Here is an 18,528-nt window from a genome sequence, read left to right as displayed (position 1 = left end):
ATAGAAGAGGTACTATCATAGTAATAGAAGAGGTACTATCATAGTAATAGAAGAGGTACTATCATAGTAATAGAAGAGGTACTATCACAGTAATAGAAGAGGTACTATCATAGTAATAGAAGAGGTACTATCATAGTAATAGAAGAGGTACTATCATAGTAATAGAAGAGGTACTATCATAGTAATAGAAGAGGTACTATCATAGTAATAGAAAAGGTAATATCATAGTAATAGAAGAGGTACTATCATAGAAATAGAAGAGGTACTATCATAGTAATAGAAGAGGTACTATCATAGTAATAGAAGAGGTAATATCATAGTAATAGAAGAGGTACTATCATAGTAATAGAAGAGGTACTATCATAGTAATAGAAGAGGTACTATCATAGTAATAGAAGAGGTACTATCATAGTAATAGAAGAGGTACTATCATAGTAATAGAAGAGGTACTATCATAGTAATAGAAGAGGTACTATCATAGTAATAGAAGAGGTACTATCATAGAAATAGAAGAGGTACTATCATAGTAATAGAAGAGGTACTATCATAGTAATAGAAGAGGTACTATCATAGTAATAGAAGAGGTACTATCATAGTAATAGAAGAGGTACTATCATAGTAATAGAAGAGGTACTATCATAGTAATAGAAGAGGTACTATCATAGTAATAGAAAAGGTACTATCATAGTAATAGAAGAGGTACTATCATAGAAATAGAAGAGGTACTATCATAGTAATAGAAGAGGTACTATCATAGTAATAGAAGAGGTACTATCATAGTAATAGAAGAGGTACTATCATAGAAATAGAAGAGGTACTAGCATAGTAATAGAAGAGGTACTATCATAGTAATAGAAGAGGTACTATCATAGTAATAGAAAAGGTACTATCATAGTAATAGAAGAGGTACTATCATAGTAATAGAAGAGGTACTATCATAGTAATAGAAAAGGTACTATCATAGTAATAGAAGAGGTACTATCATAGTAATAGAAGAGGTACTATCATAGTAATAGAAGAGGTACTATCATAGTAATAGAAGAGGTACTATCATAGTAATAGAAGAGGTACTATCATAGTAATAGAAGAGGTACTATCATAGTAATAGAAGAGGTACTATCATAGTAATAGAAGAGGTACTATCATAGTAATAGAAGAGGTACTATCATAGTAATAGAAGAGGTACTATCATAGTAATAGAAGAGGTACTATCATAGTAATAGAAGAGGTACTATCATAGAAATAGAAAAGGTACTATGATAGTAATAGAAGAGGTACTATCATAGTAATAGAAGAGGTACTAGCATAGTAATAGAAGAGGTACTATCATAGTAATAGAAGAGGTACTATCATAGTAATAGAAGAGGTACTAGCATAGTAATAGAAGAGTGCACAGTCACAATCTAAGACTTTCCCAGCATTACTATGCACACACTGGCAATGCTGTAAAAGCTGTCCATTCAACTGCATCGACGATTATTAACGACATTAAAACACTGCTGCTTTGCGGCAAATTCACTGAGGCAACTCACCCAATCAGCTCGGTATTTGATGGGGATCGCCGTTGTCGTTTGCCCTCCGAATTCAAATTAGTTTGCCCTCCATTGGTAGTTTTCTGTTCTCAGTAACGCTCCCTGCTTTTTGGAGTGTTTTCTCTGGTTCTCTGTGGTCCAGTTTTGTACAGTCGGTTCCGGACTTAGCGGACTGGGAGCGAGGTACAACTACGACGCTCCTCAGCGGAGAGAGAAGGTCAGGTGGTCACGGGCCAGGCTTTTCTACTCAAGCACCTGAAGTGGGAGAGTTGGATAGTGGCTCACATTAAAAACGTAGATAACCTGCCGTGATTGTGAACTATATTCTACTATAAACCGTCAGATATGCCTAAATACTTTTTTTTCCCTTTTTCAAACGGATAGCCCCATATGGACCAACACAATTGGCTTTCCTACAAGACTGCGGTCACAATTTGGTAGCCATTTCCTAAACTATCCTGGTTAAGGGTAACAGGCCGACAAAATCCATCTGCTACTCGGTCAGTCTATGGCACAACGGAAACTGCCACTCCGTCACAACCTATCTGTCGTCCTTCGGCTCGACGGCTGGGTGCTTCTCCAGACCAGTGTTGTGCTGAGATGTACTGCATGCACCTACACGTAGTGCCGGTAGAGGGCGACAAAACGCAACACTTGCCACTTGCTGCAATTACACTGAAGGGATAGTTCACACAAATTAGAAGGTCTATAAAGTTTAAGGTCCAATTAAAACGATTTGTTTACTTCTTCAGTTCACTTTATTGGCCTTTGGAGGAATATGTCTCACATTATCGAGGACTGACGTTACAAAAGACAATCAATATTTACAGACAACAGGTCATACAAGTGACATGAATAACTAAGCAGAGAACATCAGGAAGTAGAGTGTCTTATTGATACCTAATAATGCCAGCCTTTATTGCTATAGACCAATAAGAAATTACAGTGATATCAACATACATTATGATTATTTATGATTACTTATCAATACCATATGCATTTCGCTGCAGCTAGCGACTGGAACGAGCTGCAACTAACACTCAAACTGGACAGTTTTATCTCAATCTCTTCATTCAAAGACTTAATCATGGACACTCTTACTGACAGTTGTGGCTGCTTTGCCTGATGTATTGTTCTGTCTACCTTCTTGCCCTTTGTGCTGCTACCATGTTTTGCGGTTGCCATGTTGTGTTGCTACCATGTTGTGTTGTCATGTGTTGCTGCCTTGCTATGTTGTTGTCTTAGGTCTCTCTTATGTAGTGTTGTCTGTCTTGTCGTGATGTGTGTTTTGTCCTATATATATATATATTGTCCTATATATATATATATATATAAGCCCCCGTCCCTGCAGGATGCCTTTTAGAGACTGCCTTGGCACTTTGTTTTGGTACACTTCAGCCAGATGACATGAGGTCCATCGAAAAGACACTAAGCCGCATGGCCTTAGACCTCTGTAGCTCAGTTGGTAGAGCATGGCGCTTGCAATGCCAGGATAGTGGGTTCAATTCCCAGGGCCACCTTTACATAAAATGTATGCACGCATTACTGTCAGTCACTTTGGTTAAACACATCAGCTAAATGGCATGTATTATTGGACTTGACATAATAATGGGAACTTAACAGACAGTATTATAACAGAGAAACTATTGAATTTGATTAAACATCTTTCAAGACCAGAAGTGAAATGAGCTACCTAGCGGCTCAGAACGAGTGTGACAGAGACCAACATGATGGAACAGAGATACGAGGAGAGGGATAGAGGATGGCCCCTGCTCGCGGTGGTGGTGGTAACTATAGGTGGAGTCACGGTGATGCTGTTCTCAGTGATGACATTGGTGACTGGTGGCTGGACAGTGGTATCCACTGTCACTCTGATGGACCTGAAACAGGTCCCCACGTTCCCTGCGCCATCCACCGCCACCAGCTCTACCTCCGGGGAACAGCAGGAGGCGCTGTAGGCTGCCAGAGTCACGGTCATATTCCCCGCACCCTCCACCGTGGTGGTGGTGTTGAGGGTTCCGTTGCCCTGGCGCAGGGTGACGCGCTCGATGCCCGTCCCATTGCCGTCCGTCAGGTTGGCAGAGAGCTCCCACATGGACAGGCTGCAGTCGTCAGAACAATTGGCTGTTACGCTGACCACATCGCACACCGGACGGCTGAAATCTGTCACCTGCAGGGGAGGGGAAAGAATTACATTTTTATTAGGATCCCCATTAGCTGACGCCATGACGTTAGCTAGTCTACCTGGGGTCTGATACATTTAAAAAGACACTAACCTTGGAGGAAAGACATGAGTTTTCCTTTTAATCCCTTATGTCATTCTAGCCTGGGTACCAGTCTGTTTGTGCCATCATTCCACTCCCTGCTACTGCATGTCATGACAAGGAATGGAATGTTGGCACAAAAAGATCTGGGACCAGGCTACTGTAATTCTACCTGTTCACCCAGAACAGAGAAAAAAGAAAAGCAGGCCAACACAGAAACTAAACACCCTGTGTTCCTCAGAGTTACCGGTGAAACAACGGAGAGGCGCAGGACGGCGTAGTTGGTGTCGGTGGCCCCGGGAGACTCAGCCTCGATGGTCAGGGTGACGTCCGTGCCCGACACGGTGTTGGCGGGGGCCGTGAGGGTCACTGTACCGTTGGCACTGACCCCGGTCACTAGCGTCAGGGTTGTAGGGGAAGAGGAGGGGAAGCCCCGGTCATTTGTGGCCCGGATGGTGAAGGATCCGCCTGTCCCGTTGGTTGTCACAGTGAACAGGACTGAAAAGGGTGTTCCAGGCTCCAGGTCACTTTCTGCCTTAGCCTGAAACCAGACAGAACACAACAGAACGTTCAGCCTCAGCCTGAAACCAGACAGAACACAACAGAACGTTCAGCCTCAGCCTGAAACCAGACAGAACACAACAGAACGTTCAGCCTCAGCCTGAAACCAGACAGAACACAACAGAACGTTCAGCCTCAGCCTGAAACCAGACAGAACACAACAGAACGTTCAGCCTCAGCCTGAAACCAGACAGAACACAACAGAACGTTCAGCCTCAGCCTGAAACCAGACAGAACACAACAGAACGTTCAGCCTCAGCCTGAAACCAGACAGAACACAACAGAACGTTCTTCCTCAGCCTGAAGCCAGGCAGAACACAACAGAACGTTCAGCCTCAGCCTGAAAGCAGACAGGGAAAGGGGGATACCTAGTCAATTGTACAACTGAATGCATTCAACTGAAATGTGTCTTCCACATTTAAGCCAACCCCTCTGAACCAGAGAGGTGCGGGGGGGCTGCCATAATCGACATCCACGTCTTCGGCGCCCAGGGAACAGCGGGTTAACTGCCTTGCTCAGGGGGGAAAATGATTGATTTTTACCTTGGGGATTTAATCCAGCAACCTTCCGGTTACTGGCCCAACACTCTAACCACTAGGCTACCTTCCTCCCACAGAACTTTCTGCCTTAGAACACAACAGAAAAGTCTGCCTTAGCCTGAAAACCAGACAGAACACAGCAAAACAGTCTGCCTCAGCTTGAAACTAGACAGAACCCAACAGAACGTTCAGCCTCAGCCTGAAACCAGACAGAAGACAACAGAATGTTCTGCCTCAGCCTGAAATCAGACATAACACAGCAGAACATTCTGCCTCAGCCTGAAACCAGACAGAAGACAACAGAATGTTCTGCCTCAGCCTGAAATCAGACATAACACAGCTAATAACATAGATTTTTGTGTACTCACTACCCAGTATTGGTAGGCTACAAGTTTCCCCAGGATACCTCCCAACACTAACCATCACAGGGTAAAATGAAAAAATTACCAGACCCAGTGTCAAGGAGCAACTTCAACAACTCTGATTCTTGACATTTGACCTTGGCACTCACCGTCACCATAACAGTGGAGGCTCTGAGGCGGGTGGAGGACTGTCTCTGGAAGCTGTCTGGTAATGCCCTGGTGGTGGCGCTGTTCTCTCCTCTCAGACGCACAACAAACTCCCCATCTGGGATTCTGTCCATGGTAACCAGGAAGTCTCCGCTGCCGACTGATTCCAAGGTTCCACTGACCTCCCCTGACCCCGAGGCCTCAACCAGGGCCACCTCCGTCAGACTCACAGATTCACTCCCCGTCACTGACACCAGCAGGGTGGCATTACCGCCTAGGGGCGGAGAAATGTGGAGTTTAGGAGGTAGCTAATGTATAAGTAGCAAATCACATTATACTTAAAGGCTGCGATAGAAACTTGTAAGTAAAGAACCAAAAAGTTAGGAGTGTTAAATCAACGTCAATGTTAGGAACCACGATGGAGGAACTGATCTACATAGACAGCATTTTGGTGCCCCTGTAAATATCCACCCTGCGTCACTGTGCTCTAACTGGTAACAAACTGTTTGTTTAAATCCTGACTCACTGTCACGCCCTGGCCATAGAGAGGGTTTTGTTCTCTATTTTGGTTAGGCCAGGGTGTGACTAGGGTGGGCGTTCTATGTTCCTTTTTCTATGTTTTTGTATTTCTTTGTTTTGGGCCGAGTATGGTTCCTAATCAGAGACAGCTGTCTATCGTTGTCTCTGATTAGGAATCATACTTAGGCAGCCTTTTCCCCACCTGTGCTTTGTGGGATCTTGTGTTTGTGTAGCTGCCTGTGAGCAGCCCAGAAAGTCACGCTTCGTTTTCTTCTGTATTGTTTTGGTGAGTTTTCATATTTATTAAACATGTGGAACTCTAAGTACGCTGCGCCTTGGTCTACTCCTTTAGACGAACGTGACACTCACCAGCTTGAGGACGGGACTCTAAAACAGCAAAGGCTGGATGAGGTCCCTGGGACACCTCCACAAAGTCAAACAGGAAGTCGATGGCGCTCTGACCTGGAAAGAGAAAGTCAAAGAGCTCTTTGACCTCTGAACATGGAATAAAAGCATACGCTCAACAGTTGTTAATAAAGAATTATAGAGTTTATTTGAAAAATCTCTGAAATTGTGCAAGGCGCAAACAGTTGTAGGTACTCCGTAACAATGTGTTACCCACACACTTCACCTGCCAACCTAAATACAATGTTAACACACTGTTCAGCACACTATTACAAATGGTTGCTCACTTGCCTAATTTCTATGTAATATGCCCTCCAGAAAAGCCAACGTTGTCGCACTCACCTACGACCTTCAGTGAGTAGGGCACAGTTGACGACACACTGATTTCCCATAATCCCGCTTGGCTGTCCAGCCCCAGTGTGAGGAAGTTCCCCACGGTTTTAATCGTTGCCAGAGACCCATTTACCTCCCCGCTACTCTGGGACACACCTGTGGGATGACATCACCATAACCATAGCAACAGAGGTGGGAATTTGCCCCAAGCTACAACAGAAATAAATGTCTAATGATTTGAACAGAGTGCATGTTTGTGATTTCTTAATACCAGGAGGGTAGCTCTCCAGGAACAGGGTTGGAGTTAAAACCTACTGGAGGGTAGCTCTCCAGGAACAGGGTTGGAGTTAAAACCTACTGGAGGGTATCTCAACAGGAACAGGGTTGGAGTTAAAACCTACAGGAGGGTATCTCTCCAGGAACAGGGTTGGAGTTAAAACCGACAGGAGGGTATCTCTCCAGGAACAGGGTTGGAGTTAAAACCTACAGAAGGGTATCTCTCCAGGAACAGGGTTGGAGTTAAAACCGACAGGAGGGTATCTCTCCAGGAACAGGGTTGGAGTTAAAACCGACAGGAGGGTATCTCTCCAGGAACAGGGTTGGAGTTAAAACCTACAGGAGGGTAGCTCTCCAGGAACAGGGTTGGAGTTAAAACCTACTGGAGGGTATCTCTCCAGGAACAGGGTTGGAGTTAAAACCTACTGGAGGGTATCTCAACAGGAACAGGGTTGGAGTTAAAACCTACAGGAGGGTAGCTCTCCAGGAACAGGGTTGGAGTTAAAACCTACAATAGGATGTCTCTCCAGGAAAAGGGTTGGAGAGACCCGGTTTACATATATCCAGGAAGTCCTATTGAAATCCGAAGACCAATTTTACAACAGAGACTTTGTGATGAGAGATTTTAATGTCAATGAGACTCCCCTGGTTAAATAAAAATGATAAATGATAAATCTGTGGAATACCTGAGGGGCTGGTGAGAGTGAAGGAGAGGGAGCTTCCTGTAACATAAGCAGTCAGGTTTCTCACAGACTCATCTACAGTGAAGGAGAAATTATCAGCCCTTCCTGGACTCCGCACAGCCTGTAGAATGGTCACCTGAAAGAAAGAAAGAAAGAAAGAAAGAAAGAAGGAGAGGAGTAGAGAGAGAGAGAGAGATGGTGGGTGAAAAATGGCAGATGCATCTTTCAGAAGCAACTCTCCCAGGGTGACATGTTGCTGCACTACAGAAGCCTCGTCTTGGAACATGGCCATTGGGGCTAGGCTCGGTCCAACATCACAAGGTTGGGACAACGTCTTAATAAACGAGTGAAAACTTTTGAAAATAAATAAAATCATTGGACCAGTGCTGATACCTTGTTTAGAATTGTTCCACATTTATGCAAAGAGTTATGGGATATTAGAACTCTCTTGTCCCAACCTTCACATTGTGGACCTAGCGTTACCCTAATGTTTACTATTGGTGTCAAGGTTACCAATGAAGAGCTGGAGGATTCCACAATGATGCTGGTGGCCTTGGGCAATTCTGTCTTGGTGACCTGTATGGCCTGGCCACCTGAGGCCTGGGACAGCTCCATGTAGAGCTGGGAGTCTGACTCTACCATCCGACTGTGCTGGACCTGTCCTTGGCCCTGGTCACTAGCCCTCCTACGACGGAGCCCCAAAGAGCCAGTTAGGAAGAAGGACACCTGGGGGGCGGGGCGGGGGAAGAGAGAGAGGATATATAGTGAAAAGTAAAGGAATTTGATGATCTCTCTACGATTGTGAAGGTCAATAAGTCCAAAGGCAATGGAAAAGACAGAGGAAAATGTAAATATTGCCGGTTAATGTTACTTGTGACATAAAGTATAACAAGGCCCAGCTACTCACCACTGACTTAGTGCGTTCTATGAGAGCGATCACCGTGCCCATTAGGTTCAAGTCTTTTGCGGGGGCATCGGTGAAAAGGAAGATCTCTGAAGAGGGGGGTGCACCAGTTAAAGCCACCTGTAGAAAGCACAGGGGACACAGTCACACTAACACACCACTAGAATGTATTGGGAATGCATTCTGTGTTGAACTGGCAGCTGGAAGGCAAATTCAAAAATACAAATTCATAACAGTTATATACAGTCTTATTTTGGTTGTACATGCCTGTCCAACACTACAGGTTTGTCAGTCACTGTACCTGAAGTCCTGATAGACTCATCTCTGGGAAATCCCCTCCTCCAGCAGCACTCAGTGCATTGATCTGGGCCTTAAAGACGTCTGGGTCCGTGGTCCGCATCAGGGGCCCAAAGTCTTGTGGCACAAAAATAATAGGATAGGACAAGGTCCATGTCATATGTGTTATCCATGTCATGCGCGTATAAGCCTTTTCAAACTATTTAACCTTATGTATTAGCAAACATATCATGACGTTAGCGATAGTCAAAATCTGTTACATTTGTGAACGTCTAAATCATTATTTGGCCCATTTAAGCAGCATGCGTCCCTCCTACAGACAAGGGGAGAAGGGCTAGGTAAAGGGCTCCATTTTGTTGTTCTGAACATATGCAATGTGTCTGCCTCTGATGTAAAACAAATGTTTGACTTCCACACAAAATTACTTCCTTACCTGTTTTAGGTTTAAGGAAGTGTGTAGGTCGCATTTTTTTATCATAGAGCTATGAGAGTTTAGATCCGCCTGCTTGAGACAAAAATCAGCGATTGCATTGTCATGTCCGTGCGATGAAGCAGTCCAGCTGGATAAATGTTTTTCGAAGGACCGCCCCTTTGACGTAACGTTGCAGTGAAGTGATATAAATGGATGTAATGATGCAGCCGAACCACCAGAGGGAGGCAAATACACATGAATTCAACAGAGGACATTTACACGGTCCTAGGAAGGTCTAGATGGCTGTCTTCTGATTTATAAAACAGTAGAAAATCAATAAAATAAGTCATGTAAACATTACCATATTTTTTTCTTATTCGAGTGTCCGATTCCAGGGACTGTCAGTCAGCCAGAATGCATCATGGCTGCACCGCAAATCACACCCTGCTCTCCACATTGTGCACTACTTTGGACCAGGGCCCATAGGGTACATGATACCATTCGGGACGCATCCCATCTCTCACCTGGGTCATTGAAGGGGACCAAGATGTAGGCTGAGGGTTCGTCTGGCGTTCCTCTCTTGCTGTCGATGATGAGCGACGTCGTCTCCCTTACCGCTGCGATGTCGTCCGACATGCTGCCGGTGGTGTCGATCACAAAACACAGAACTCTAGATCCATTCTTAGAGATCCCCATCATCCTGAGAGAGTGAGAGAAAGAAGGAGAGCGAGAAAGAAGGAATCTCTTTATGTTTTGTGCAGTGCAAAAGTTGTTGCAGATGTGCAGCAGGGGCAGAGGCAGATAAATGTGCTTGAAGAAAAGGACTAGGGCTAGGATGGACTGTAAGTTAGGTTCAGGACTTTTTGTTCGATGAGCCCTGGCTGTCCCATGGAAAATCAAGGGTGGAGGTTCCAGCGGAGGGCGGCATTCTCCAAAAGTCAGAGAAGGAGGAAGGCGAAGGGTTTGGGTTTGTCTTGCCGACCAGAAGGCATGGGGTTGGAATGCTGGCCACCAGGCGGCATCTTGGAGGTTGCACACTTGCCACAGGAGAGGTACCCGAAGGGCATGGCATGCTGGTCACACAAGAGGAAAGGCACGGGTGTGGTGCGCTGACCACTTGAGAGAGAAAGCCCGGAAGTTGCACACTGACCACTAGTGATGGAAGCCTATGGGGTGGAACGCTGACCACTGGAGGAGAAAGACCCTGGTGTGGCACAGTGGCCACTTTAGAGGGTAGACCTGGAGTTGGTGGCCCGCTTGCCACAGGAGAAGGGCCTGGAGGTTGTGGAATAACCAAAGGCTGATGCTGAACGTGATGGGAGCTTGATGGAGGTGATGTCTGCTGTACCAGCTGCTCCAGGAGGTCGCCACGGGATGGGAGCTTATGTTGTTTGTCTGTATTGTCTGGTTGGTTGTTGATGTCTTTTAACATCTCTAGGAGGAGCTGGTATTGAAAGGGGCTGAAGAGTTCTGCCTGTGTTCTGTGTGTGTTTTGAAGGCATTTGTGGATGACCCCTGCACCTTCTTCTGGTAGGTTGTCTGGTTTCATGGCAGCAGTCTTATCCGGCTCGAAGGGCCATGAAGAAAATAACTAGCCTAGGGTGGACTGTAAAGTTCGGTTTCGGGACTGTTAATACCGCTATGGTACATCGGTCAGGATGTTAGAGGAATGAGCAGGAATCAAATGCTTGATTTTATTGCACACACAGATAAATAGAGCACATTTGGTTGTTTGGAGGTTATGGAATCGCTGTGTACTATTTTACCTTTAACTTGTTATATCTCTTTGTATATCCATGTCCTCAGTTTGATAATAATGTCCCTTAGTTGTGTTTATCCTGGCAGTGACCTTAGTTTATACATGTTATATGTTAAGTCTATTCCCCATTGTCACCTGGTACTGCTTTGTCATGTCTGCACTTTTATGTGTTTCTAAAGTTTCCTTATTAAATCTCCAGACCACCACATCCTGAAGCACACACTTGTTATCCACATCAATCCTACACTACATGGCAAATGCATGTGGACACCCCTTCAAATGAGTGGATTCGACTATTTCAGCCTGTATAAAATCGATTACACAGCCACGCAATCTTCATAGACAAACATTGGCAATAGAATGGCTCGTACTGAAGAGCTCAGTGACTTTCAACATGGCACTGTCATAGGATGCCACCTTTCCAACAAGTCAATTAGTCACATTTCTGCCCTTCTAGAGCTGCCCTGGTCAACTGTAAGTGCTGTTATTGTGAAGTGGAAACATCTAGAAGCAACACTCACTACTGAGTTCCAAACGGCCTCTGGAAGCAACGTCAGCACAAGAACTGTTCGTCGGGAGCTTCATGAAATGGGTTTACATGGTCGAGCAGCCGCACAAAAGCCTAAGATAACCATGTGCAATGCCAAGCGTCGGCTGGAGTGGTGTAAAGCTCGCCGCCAATGGACTCTGAAGCAGTGTAAACGCATTCTCTGGAGTTATGAATCACGTTTCACCATCTGGCAGTCCGACAGACAAATCTGGATTTGGCGGATGTCAGGAAAACGGTACTTGCTCCAATGCATAATGCCAACTGTAAAGTTTTTCATGGTTCGGATTAAGCCCATTAGTTCCAGTGAAGGGAAATCGTAATGCTACAGCATACAATGACATTCAGAAATGGTTTGTCAAGATCGGTGTGGAAGAAATTGACTGGCCTGCAAAGAGCTCTGACCTCAACCCCATCGACCACCTTTGGGATTAATTGGAATGCCGACTGCAAGCCAGACTTAATGCCCAACATCAGTGCCCGACCTCACTAATGCTCTTGTGGCTGAATGGAAACAAGTCCCGCAGGCAATGTTACAAAATCTAGTGGAAAAGTAAAAGAGGAGTGGAGGCTAAAGAAGCAAAGGGGGAGACTAAGTCCATATTAATGTCCATGATTTTGGAATGAGATGTTTGACGATCAAGTGTCCACATAGTTTTGGCCATGTAGTGTATTTCCAAGGTCTTACAAGCAACAACTCAACACATCCATCCTAACTACCTACAGTGCACTTGGAAGTATTCAGACCCCTTCCAATTTTCCACATTTTGTAATGTTACAGCCGTATGCTAAAATTGATTAAATACATGTTTTCCCTCATCAATCTACATACAATACCCCATAATTACTGTGAAAACAGGTTTTTTACTCTTTTTTGCAAACGTATTCAAAATAAAAATCAGAAAACCTGATTTACATAAATATTCAGACCCTTTGCTATGTGACTCGAAATTGATCTCAGGTGCATCCGGTTTCCATTGATCATCCATGAGATGTTTCTACAACTTGATTGGAGTCCACCTGTGGTAAATTCAATTGATTGGACATGATTTGGAAAGGCACAAACCTGTCTATATAAGGTCCCACAGCTGACAATGCATGTCAGAGCAAAAACCAAGTCATGAGGTTAAGGAATTGTCCGTAGAGCTCCAAGACAGGATTGTATCGAGGCACAGATATGGGGGAAGGGTACCAAAAAATGTCTGCAGCACTCTAGGTCCCCAACAACACAATGGCCACCATCATTCAAAAGTAAGAAGTTTGAAATCACCAAGACTCTTCCTCGATCTGGCCGGCCGGCCAAACTGAGACATCGGGGGAGAAGAGCCTTGGTCAGGGAGGTGACCAAGAACCCAATGGTCACACCGACAGAGCTCAAGAGTTACTCTGTGGAGACGGGAGAAACTTCCAGAAGGACAACTATCCCTGCACCAGTCCACCAATCAGGCCTTTATGGTAGATTGGCCAGACGGAAGCCACTCCTCAGCAAAAGGCACATGACATCCTGCTTGAAGTTTGCCAAAAGGCACCTAAAGAACTCTGAGACCATGAGAAACAAGATGCTCTGGTCTGAGGAAACCAAAATTGAAATCTTTAGCCTGAATGTCATAAGTCACGTCTGGAGGAAACCTGCCACCATCCCTACGGTGAAGCATGGTGGTGGCAACATCATGCTGTGGGGAAGTTTTTCAGCAGCAGGGACTGGGAGACTAGTCAGGATCGAGGGAAAGATGAACAGAGCAAAGTAAAGAGAGATCCTTGATGAAAACCTGCTCAGGACCTCAGACTGGAGCGAAGGTTCACCTTCCAACAGTTCAACGACCCTAAGCACACAGCCAAGACAACGCAGGAGTGGCTTCGGGACAGGTCTCTGAATTTTAGAATAAAGCTGTAATGTAAGAAAATGTGGAAAAAGTAAATGGGTCTGAATACTTTCTGAATGCACTGTAAAGATCTTACACGCCACACCTTCTTCCAACCCTAGACCTTTTGTTCATGGTCCTTTGAGCCGGATGCCATGACCCTTCACAACAGTGCTTATATGATCAAGTACAATTCCCAACCGTAGGAAGTCTGTGTCCCCGGCAGCCCCTCTGATGTCCTCCAGCAGCTGGCTGGTTGCAGCCACGGCCACCTCTGCAGCTGCAGTGTGCCAGTTGCCATGGCTGGACTCAAGTGAGTCCTTGTTGATCCCACCTGTAGGCTCCTGCCTGCTTGTCTGGTCCGATAAGCCCCCATGGCTGCACTTCCCTGCCAACCGATAGAGATTATCAGGACAATACGATGGTCACTTACAACTGCCGTCAGGATCTTGTATGTTATTACATTGATGTTTCTTCTCTGCCAGTCAGTTAGTATGCTACTAGCCTGGTCCTACAGATGCCGAATCTTAATTTGATCATCTTGTTGTTGCAGGAATTTTCCATGCAAACTTGTAGAGATTTCAAGATTTAAAAAAGCTTCTAAAGTTTGTAATTTCCAGTTTAGACTTGATTTACCCCATCGTAACCACTTCAAAATAATTATATTAATTATAATCCACATAATAATTCACATTTCCTGTTTCTGCAGGATTATTTTCCTGCTGTGAGAAACTGGGTCAAATTAAGATAAGGCATCTTTAGGTCTATTCTGTATGTGTTTTAGCTAACTTCTCATTTTGCTGTTGAGGAGCTGTATAAAGCACATTTGACCAAAGCACATAGAGACATAAAACTAGGTTGGTATGCTATTGCTATGCTACCTCCGGTCAATTCACAGTGTAAATCTTATTAAATTCAGATTAGTGACTGACTCTACCTTTTGGTTTGATGGAAAAAAAAGGTTCAAGGCTAAAATATCCCGAGGTCAGCTTCTTGTCTCTGATGATGTCTTCTAGGATGTTGTTCTGGCAGTCTTTACCGACACAGCTCCGACATGTGGGTGTGTTCTTATCTGGTGGATAGAGGTTTCACAATATAAACTACATCCTGGTACTTTGCTACACAACACTACTTGATCTAAAACAACTTTTGATGTAAAACACCACTACATCACCTTTATTAGGGCAGTATGTTGTGACTGCATAAGGCATCATTACATCACCTTTACTAAGGCAATATTGTCACGTTGGTATAAAGGGATCTGGAGACAGGCGCAGGAATGCGTAATAGGGGTTTTTACTTCCCAAATTACAGCGTGCCGTGTAAAGGCATGGGGACGAAGACCAAAAACACGTAACAAAAACACAGGGTTGAAACCCAAACAAAAGCATGAGGAGTACCTCGAATAAATACCTCAATCACACAATGATCATCACACGGGACGAGACCCGTAATCATCTGTGCAGTACATGCGACACGAGAGCCAAAACAACGCAGCACAGGTACTCACACGCACCAACGGATATAGTAACAATACTCAACAGGACAATGGTGAACAAAGGGCACACTTGTACAATTAATAATCAAATGGGAATAGGGACCAGGTGTACGTAGTGACAGTTCCGGAGGACGAATATGTTGTGACAACATACAGTGGGGGAAAAAAGTATTTGATCCCCTGCTGATTTTGTACGTTTGCCCACTGACAAAGAAATGATCAGTCTATAATTTTAATGGTAGGTTTATTTGAACAGTGAGAGACAGAATAACAAAAAAATCCAGAAAAACGCATGTCAAAAATGTTATAAAATGATTTGCATTTTAATGAGGGAAATAAGTATTTGACCTCCCTGCAAAACATAATACTTGCTGGCAAACCCCTTGTTGGCAATCACAGAGGTCAGACGTTTCTTGTAGTGGGCCACCAGGTTTGCACACATCTCAGGAGGGATTTTGTCCCACTCCTCTTTGCAGATCTTCTCCAAGTCATTAAGGTTTCGAGGCTGACGTTTGGCAACTCGAACCTTCAGCTCCCTCCACAGATTTTCTATGGGATTAAGGTCTGGAGACTGGCTAGGCCACTCCAGGACCTCAATGTGCTTCTTCTTGAGCCACTCCTTTGTTGCCTTGGCCGTGTGTTTTGGGTCATTGTCATGCTGGAATACCCATCCACGACCCATTTTCAATGCCCTGGCTGAGGGAAGGAGGTTCTCACCCAAGATTTGACGGTACATGGCCCCGTCCATCGTCCCTTTGATGCGGTGAAGTTGTCCTGTCCCCTTAGCAAAAAACACCCCCAAAGCATAATGTTTCCACCTCCATGTTTGACGGTGGGGATGGTGTTCTTGGGGTCATAGGCAGCATTCCTCCTCCTCCAAACACGGCAAGTTGGGTTGATGCTAAAGAGCTCCATTTTGGTCTCATCTGACCACAACACTTTCACCCAGTTGTCCTCTGAATCATTCAGATGTTCACTGGCAAACTTTAGACGGGCATGTATATGTGCTTTCTTGAGCAGGGGGACCTTACGGGCGCTGCAGGATTTCAGTCCTTCACGGCGTAGTGTGTTACCAATTATTTTCTTGGTGACTATGGTCCCAGCTGCCTTGAGATCATTGACAAGATCCTTCCGTGTAGTTCTGGGCTGATTCCTCACCGTTCTCATGATCATTGCAACTCCATGAGGTGAGATCTTGCATGGAGCCCCAGGCCGAGGGAGATTGAAAGTTATTTTGTGTTTCTTCCATTTGCGAATAATCGCACCAACTGTTGTCACCTTCTCACCAAGCTGCTTGGCGATGGTCTTGTAGCCCATTCCAGCCTTGTGTAGGTCTACAATCTGTCCCTGACATCCTTGGAGAGGTCTTTGGTCTTGGCCATGGTGGAGAGTTTGGAGTCTGATTGATTGATTGCTTCTGTCGGCAGGTGTCTTTTATACAGGTAACAAGCTGAGATTAGGAGCACTCCCTTTAAGAGTGTGCTCCTAATCTCAGCTCGTTACCTGTATAAAAGACACCTGGGAGCCAGAAATCGTTCTGATTGAGAGGGGGTCAAATACTTATTTCCCTCATTAAAATGCAAATCAATTTATAACATTTCTTCCATGCGTTTTTCTGGATTTTTTTGTTGTTATTATGTCTCTCACTGTTCAAGTAAACCTACCATTAAATTATAGACTGATCATTTCTTTGTCAGTGGGCAAATGTACAAAATCAGCAGGGGATCAAATACTTTTTTCCCTCACTGTATGGCATCATTACATCGCCTTTACTAAGCCAATATGTTGTGACTGCTTAAGGCACCATTACATCACCTTTACCAAGGCAACATGTTTTGACTACATATGGCATCATTACATCACATTCACTAAGGCAATATGTTGTGACTGCATAAGGCATCATTACATCACCTTTACTAAGGCAATATGTTGTGACTGCATAAGGCAATATTTGACCCACATCCTGTTGTTTCTGTATAATGAGCAACAGACATGTAATTTTCCTTACAGCATAACATGACTCTGTTTTGTCAACCACCAATTCAGGACAAAGACACTATAACAATTGGCATGTGGCTGTTCTTTCAGCAGTATAGTGCACTGGTCTGTATCAGATTGTTGTCCTGAGTTAATTAAACACTTTCTGCATGTATCTTGGCATCTTCTGATCGTTGGCGAACCTGAATGTACACCCCTGGTTTCTTCAGAGGAACATCAACCTGCATGTTTCAGTTGGCAATTAGTCATCTTCAAACTCATTCAGCCATTTTCAAACTACTCCCGTCTTTAACACACACCCAGACGCACACCCTCGTAATACCTGCAACAGGGCCGATGTCCGACACGTCTGATCTGATGAGATTGGAATGGGGAAATCTGTTGCCCAGTTCTATCCAGTTAGTGTGACTGTAGAAGTCCTGAAAATATATGAATGACAAGTTGTTTAAAATAGTGTTATGACAAATGCCATGTTATTTGTTTATTAATGAGAAAACTGTTTTTAAATGCTTTTAAAAAACTAAATATTTCAGCAAAAGCAATGTCTCTTGTCTTGTGGAGTAAGGAAATAATGAAAATCATTTAAATCACCTGTAAGGTGTGTAAAATGTCTCCCAGCTTCTGTCTTGCTTCCTCAAAGTTCTCTTGTTTGATGCTGGCTTTGACAGAGCTCACACCATCTGTGATGAGTTTCCGCCCCTCCACGAACGTCTCCCCATCAAAGTGGTACTCTACATCGGACGTGTGACGGAAGTCAACTCTGGCATTTCTCCAGGTGACGTCTGACATGGCACTCTGGAAACTCTTAGCAGACCCCGATGAGGAGCAGGCTAGAGCCAGAGACTCTACAGTCAGTGGTCCAGGCTACACACACACACACACACACACACACACACACACACACACACACACACACACACACACACACACACACACACACACACACACACCTTTAATACACATTGGTGTAAAAACAATTTATTTCACTATACTGTATACTGTACTACATTAGAAAACATAACACCAATACTTTCTTTACTAAGACAAAGTATAAATATAAAACAGTGACTGTACATGAGTCTGATGTAGTCTTTAGTTTTGTGGCTTTAGTTTACTTACCGGCAGAGTGAAGTCTCTTCCCTCAACAGAGGCTAGTTGCTTGCACACCTTTGCCGTGGTCTGTAAGATGGCTTCCCTAGTGATCTCCAGGTGGTCCATGGAGCTGCCTGAGAGGAGTACCAGGAATCCCTGGACCCCTGTCTGCAGGAGGAGGAGAGAGACTACTGCCAGGACTGATGACATCATCAACCAGTCTTTGGGAGGGAGAGGACAATCAACATGATTTATCATAATATTATAGTTTAATCATACAGTGCCTTCAGAAAGTATTCACAACCCTTGAACACATTTTGTTTTCTTACAGCCTGAAATTAAAATGCATAAAATTAGATTTTTTTCCACTGGCACATTTTCTTTAACAAATAATTATTCAACCCCTTTTTTATGGTCAAGCCTAAATAAGTTCAGGATTAAAAATGTGCTTAACAAGTCACATAAGTTGCAATAATAGTGTTTAACATGATTTTTTAATGACTACCTCATCTTTGTACCCCACACATACAATTATGTG

At 44.3% G+C, this 18,528-nt stretch overlaps 1 protein-coding gene across 1 annotated transcript; it reads right to left on the bottom strand.

The window, feature by feature from the left end:
* Positions 1 to 2,267: 2,267 nt before the first annotated feature.
* Positions 2,268 to 18,200, bottom strand: LOC106596622 (von Willebrand factor A domain-containing protein 7). The gene is made up of 15 exons (XM_082973826.1): positions 18,018 to 18,200; positions 17,490 to 17,702; positions 17,221 to 17,317; positions 14,340 to 14,474; positions 13,604 to 13,790; positions 9,759 to 9,934; positions 8,827 to 8,939; positions 8,529 to 8,645; positions 8,135 to 8,347; positions 7,625 to 7,757; positions 6,672 to 6,818; positions 6,294 to 6,386; positions 5,408 to 5,679; positions 4,044 to 4,337; positions 2,268 to 3,702 (listed from the first exon to the last, which is right to left on the bottom strand). The coding sequence occupies exons 1-15, from the start codon at positions 18,198 to 18,200 to the stop codon at positions 3,226 to 3,228; spliced, it is 2,850 nt and encodes a 949-aa protein (XP_082829952.1). The 3' UTR covers positions 2,268 to 3,225.
* Between the last annotated feature and the right edge of the window lie 328 nt (positions 18,201 to 18,528).

This window comes from Salmo salar, chromosome 04, assembly GCF_965601325.2.
Source record: "Salmo salar chromosome 04, fSalSal1, whole genome shotgun sequence".
Classification (NCBI taxonomy): domain Eukaryota; kingdom Metazoa; phylum Chordata; class Actinopteri; order Salmoniformes; family Salmonidae; genus Salmo; species Salmo salar.
The sequence above is the reverse complement of the archived record's forward strand: the minus strand, read 5'-3'. Positions and strand labels throughout refer to the sequence as shown.